Raw genomic sequence first — 6,410 nt, 5'->3', positions numbered from 1 at the left:
CACACACAGTCATGTACATTCACACACAAACACACACAGACATGCAGTTACACATAAACACGCACGCACACAGACAGACATGCACATTCACACATACACAGACATGCACATTCACACACACACACACAGACATGCACAGTTACACACAAATGCACATACACACACAGACATGCAGTTATACACAGACATGCACACAGACATGCACAGTTACACACAAACACACGCAGACATGCACAGTTACACACAAACACACACACTGACATGCACATTCACAAACACACACACAGTCATGTACATTCACACACAAGTACACACACAGACATGCAGTTACACACAAACGCACACACAGTCATGTACATTCACACACAAACACACAGACATGCAGTTACACACAAACACGCACACAAGCTGACGTGCACATTCACACACAAACGCACACACTGACATGCACATTCACAAACACGCACAAGCAGACATGTATATTCACACACAGACATGTATATTCACACACAAACGCACACACTGACACGCATAGACATGCACATTCACACACAAACACGTGCACACTGACACACACAGACATGCACATTCACACACAAACACACGCACACTGACACACACAGACATGCACACACTGACAAGCACATTCACATACACATATGCATGCGCACGCACACACACTGAAACATACATTCACACATGTGCTCACATGTATATTCACAATCTCACTTTCACACTGACATGCACAGTCACACACACACAGACACGCAATTTCACACACAAAGTCACACACTGACACGCTACTTTACACATACACAGAAACATGCATTCGCACACACTAACAGGCACATTCACGCAGTCTCATACATGCACACACTGACATACAAATTGACACACACTGACATGCACATGCACACACACATGCATGCATACACACTGATGCGCACACACATGCACACTGACACGCACATTCACACACATACTAACACACAAGAATCTCACACACACACAGAGTCAGAAAGTGAGGTCACCTCATAGCTATAGCCAGTTAAGATCGGGATAGGTCACCTGATCAAAGCCTGGAGACTGGGATGGATAAAACTGCCCTGCCCAAGATGGTGAGAAACTACAGGGAGCTGTGAACACAGCCCAGTCCCTCACACAAACCAACCTTCCATCCACTGACTCCATCTACACTCCCCACTGCCTTGGGAAGGCAGCTGACATGATCAGTGACCCCTCCTACCCCGGTTATAATCTCTCCCATCCTCTTCCCTCAGGCAGGAGGGACAAAAGCTCAAACACACGGACCAACAGATTCAAACACAGCTTCTTCCCCGCTGTTATCAGACTGCTGAATGAACCTCTCAAATTTCAAATCTAATGTCGATCCTGCTCTCTGTCCACCTTCCCTGCAGCCGTAACACTGTATTCCTCACTCTGTGGCACTTTGTATCTGCACGCAAAACAAAACCTTTCCCTGTCCCTCAAGGATAAAGCAGAGAACTTGTGCTTGAGTGTAGAGGATGTGGGTAAGATCCTAAACGAGTACTTTGTATCGTTTTCACCCACAAGAACGATTTTTTTTAGATTAGATTAGATTACTTACAGTGTGGAAACAGGACCTCCAGCCTAACAAGTCCACACCGACCCGCCGAAGCGCAACCCACCCAGACCCATTTCCCTACATTTACCCCTTCACCTAACACTACGGGCAATTTAGCATGGCCAATTCACCTAACCTGCACATTTTTGGATTGTGGGAGGAAACCGGAGCACCCGGAGGAAACCCACGCAGACACGGGGAGAATGTGCAAACTCCACACAGAGAGTCGCCTGAGGCGGGAATTAAACCCGGGTCTCTAGCACTGTGAGGCAGCAGTGCTAACCACTGTGCCACCGTGCCGTGCAAATATGGAGGATAGTGAGATTTGTGTGGAGCGTGCTAATCTGCGAGGGCATTTTGAGATCAAGAAAGAAGTGGTGTTGGATCTATTGAAGAGCATTAAGGTGGATATGTCTGCCAGGGCCGCATGGTACCTCCCCCAGGTTATTGAGAGAGGCAGGAGGGGAGATTGCTGGGGCCTTGACTAAGATCTTTGTATTCTTGCTAGCCACTGGAGAGGTTCCAGAGGACTGGGGAGTAGCTAGTGTTGGTCCTCTGTTCAAGAAGGGAAATAGGGATAATTTAGGAAACCATAGACCGGTGAGTCTCACATCGGTGATCGGGAAGCTATTGGAGAGAAGTCTTAGGGATAGGATTTACGTGCATTTGGAAAAGCATGGTCTAATTCGGAACAGTCAGCATGGCTTTGTGTAGGGCAGGTCATGTCTTCCTAACTTGACAGAAATTTTCGAGGAAGTGATGATAGTGCTAGATGAGGGTACCGCAGTGGATGCTGTTTACATAGATTTGAGTAAGTCTTTCGACAAGGTTCCTCAAGTTAGACTCATCCAGGAGATTAAGATGCATGGGATCCCCGGTGACTTGGCCGTGTGGATTCAGAATTGGCTTGCCCATAGAAGGTAGAGGCTAGTGATGCAAGTGAGTTTCTCAGACTGGAGGGCTGGGACTAGTGGTGTTCCATAGGGCTCTGCATGGGACCTCTGCTGTTTGTGATATAAATAAATGACTTGGATGAAAATGTAGATGGGTGGATTCAGAAGTTTGCAGATGATACAAAGATCAATGGAGTTGTGGATGGTGTAGAAGGTGTCCAAGGATACAGCGGGATAGGGATCAGTTGCAGATAATGGCAGATGGAGTTTAATCCGGGTAAGTGTGAGGTGCTGCGTTTTGGGAAATTGAATGTTAAAGGAGAAGTTAATGGCAGGACCCTGAACAGCGTTGATGTACAGAGGGATCTTGGGGTTCAAGTCTATAGCTCCCTGAAAGTGGCCACGCAAGTAGACAGGGTGGTACATAGAAGGCAGAGGCTAGTGATGCAAGTGAGTTTCTCAGACTGGAGGGCTGGGACTAGTGGTGTTCCATAGGGCTCTGCATGGGACCTCTGCTGTTTGTGATATAAATAAATGACTTGGATGAAAATGTAGATGGGTGGATTCGGAAGTTTGCAGATGATACAAAGATCAATGGAGTTGTGGATGTCGTAGAAGATTGTCCAAGGATACAGCGGGATAGGGATCAGTTGCAGATAAAGGCAGAGAAATGGCAGATGGAGTTTAATCCGGGTAAGTGTGAGGTGCTGCATTTTGGGAAATTAAATGTTAAGGAAAAGTATACAGATAATGGCAGGACCATGAACAGCGTTGATGTACAGAGGGATCTTGGGGTTCAAGTCTATAGCTTCCTGAAAGTGGCCACGCAAGTAGATAGAGTGGTAAAGAAGGTGTAAGGCACACTTGCCTTTATTGGTCGGGGAATTGAGTCAGGATGTCATGCTGCAGCTGTATAAGACTTTGATTAGGCTGAACTTAGAGTGTTGCATTGAATTCTGGTCACCCCATTACAGGAAGGATGTGGAATCTATGGAGAGGGTGCAGAAGAGGTTTCCCGAGATACTGCCTGAATTAGATTCGGAGATGCCGGTGTTGGATTGTGGTGTACAAAGTTAAAAATCACACAACACCAGATTATAGTCCAACAGGTTTAATTAGCTTTTATCACCTGATGAATGAGAGTTGCTCCGAAAGCTAGTGTACTTCCAATTCAACCTGTTGGACTATAATCTGGAGTTGTGTGATTTTTAGCCTGGATTAGAGAGTATGAGCTGTAAGGAGAGGCTGGAAAATTCAGGTTGTTTTCTCTGGAGACTGAGGGGAGACTTGATAGAAGTCTATAAAAATTATGAGATGCACAGAGAAGGGTTTATGGTCTGAATCTTTTTTCCCAGAGTTGAAATGTCTAATACTAGGGGGCACGCATTTTAGATGAGAGGGGGAAAGTTCAAAGGAGATGTGAGGGGCAAGTTTTTTTTACACAGAGAGCGGTAGGAGTGTGGAACACATTGCTACGGTTGGGGGTGGAGGCAGAAACAATAGGGGCGTTTAAGGGGCTTTTAGATAAACACATGAATATGCAAGAAATGGAGGGATAGGGACCAAGGGCAAGCAGAGATAGTTTAATTTGGCGATATGTTCGGCACAACATCGTAGGCCGAAGGGACTGTTCCTGTGCTGTACTGTTCTGTGTAGCTGGGTACATGGGACAATAATAAATCAAATCAAATCAAATCCAATCAAAAATAAACAGAGCACTTGTGATTGCAAACTTTCTACAGGTAGGATATTTGCAATATTTCTTTAGCAGGGTGCCTTTCTCGAATAAACAATGGTTGCGTACCGTAGGAACTGGTCTATTGATACATCGAGTGAACCTGGAAAGGCCAGGAACAGTGAGGATGAAAGTCTCCCGTTCCTGAAATCCTTATGTCCCTTCAAAAACCCGACTCTCGGTTCGTTAAAGACCATTTGGTACTTCCTTGGGATTTAAAAAAATATCTTCCTGCCACGGGGTGTGGGCATTGCCGGCCTTGGTCAGTATCAGCCACATCACTCGGAGTCACATGTAGGCCCGGACCGGGTAAAGATGGCAGATTTCCCCCTTCCCCTGAAAGGGGCATTGGGAAAAAAATGGGCTATCCATGGCGATCTAGGATCCCCTTAACGTCACTTCCTAAGAGTCAATGAATCCAGTTCAAATTTGATTGAAATCAATTTGATCGTGGGTTCCACAGCATTAACCTTTGACCTCTGGGTGTTGACTCCAGTGTTGTAGGGTCCTACAGCACGGAAACAGATTCTTCGACCCAACCAGTCCGTAACCCCCAAACTGAACAAGTCTCATTTTAAACAGTCCCACAGCACGGAAACAGACTTTTCGGCCCAACCAGTCCGTGCCGACCCATAATCCCAAACTAAACTAGTCCCACCTGCTTGCTTCTGACCCATATCCCTCAAAACCCTTTCCTATTCATGTCCTTATCCAAATGTCTTTTAAATGTTGTAACTGCACCCGCATCCACCACTTCCTCTGGAAGTTCAATCCACACACGAACCACTCTCTGTGTAAAAATATTGGCCCTCGTGTCTTTTTCAAATCTTTCTTCACCCACCTGAAAAATATGCTGCATAATATTGAAATCCCCTCCCCCACCATAGGGAAAAGACACCTACCATTCACCTTATCCATGCCCCTCATGGTTTTATAAACCTCTAGAAGGTCACCCATCACCTCCTGCACACCAGTGAAAATGTCCCAGCCTCTCAAACCCTCCGAACCTGGTAACATCCTGGGAAATCTCTCTGAACCCTCTCCAGCTTAATCATATCCTTCCTGTAACAGGGCGACGAGAACCAGACAGAGTGCTCCAGAAGAGGCCTCACCAATGTCCTGTACAACCTCAACATGACGTCCCAACTCCTACACTCAAAGGTCTGAGCAATGAAGGCAAGCATGCTAAACACCCTCTTAACCACCCTGTGATGCAAACTTTAGAGAATCATGTAGCTGAACCCCGCGCGCCCCCCACCCCCCAGGTCTCTCTGTTCTACAATGCTGCCCAAGGCCCTACTTTCAATGATATAACTCCTGTCCTTGTGAGTTTAACCAAAATGCAATACCTCACATTTATCCAAAGTAAACTCTATCCCAATTGGCCAAGTTCTCTCTTGTAATCTTAGGTAGCTTTTTACGCTGTCCACTACACCACCAACTCGCAAACGTAATAACCTTGCGTACTCGTCTGGATCCTTTATATAACAGTGGATCCAGCACCGATCCCTGCGGAACTCTGCTGGTCGCAGGCCTCCAGTCCGGTAAGCAACCCTCCACATGTCACCCCAGTGTCAGGCCGTGCTAGCCTTAGAGGAGACTGAGGGGGCAGTGCCCATAAGCGCCCTGTACATATTAAGCTTCGCATTTCCCGGGGTTGACTGAACCGAAATGGGATGGTGAGGAGAGACAGAAATGAATCCCGGTGATGGCCTCAGGATGAGAAAGGTGGTTGTTTGTAACGTGGTTCTGTGTTTTGCTGAGGGAGAGGGTGTGCACGGTTTTTAACAGACGTAGCAACGATGAATGCGTTGGCAGCTATCGGGATTTGGGCCAATAGTTTGTCCTCTCTCCCCCAGCCTCATGACCAGCCCGTTCCCCACCCCACCCTCCCAGAGAGGCCCTTACCTTCCACGGTGATATTGTCCACGGAGAGTTGTAGACCTTTCCCCCTCCGGAGCACCCGTACTGTGTGCCACTCGTTATCGTTCACCTTCTGCCCAGCGAACAGCATTTCCGGCCCTTTACCTGCACCGCAAGAGTTTTACCGTTAGAGTGATTGTAGGACAGCACGCACACCCATAACACACACACACACACCCATAACACACTCACTCACACACACACCCACCCATCTCTCTCTCTCACACACACACATAACACACTCACTCACACA

The 6,410-nt window shown here is 47.0% G+C and overlaps 1 protein-coding gene across 1 annotated transcript in view; it reads right to left on the bottom strand.

Moving 5' to 3' along the window:
* LOC122543998 (neurexin-2-like) overlaps positions 1–6,410 on the bottom strand; it is a 139,549-nt gene that overhangs the window by 127,716 nt on the left and 5,423 nt on the right. The window contains exon 2 of the mRNA XM_043683007.1: positions 6,143–6,262. Coding sequence (XP_043538942.1) covers positions 6,143–6,262 — 120 coding nt within the window. The remainder of the gene's footprint in view (positions 1–6,142; positions 6,263–6,410) is intronic.

The sequence above is a fragment of the Chiloscyllium plagiosum genome, chromosome 45 (assembly GCF_004010195.1).
Source record: "Chiloscyllium plagiosum isolate BGI_BamShark_2017 chromosome 45, ASM401019v2, whole genome shotgun sequence".
NCBI classification, from domain to species: Eukaryota; Metazoa; Chordata; class Chondrichthyes; order Orectolobiformes; family Hemiscylliidae; genus Chiloscyllium; species Chiloscyllium plagiosum.
Note: the sequence above shows the minus strand (reverse complement) of the source record. Positions and strands in the feature narration are given on the sequence as shown.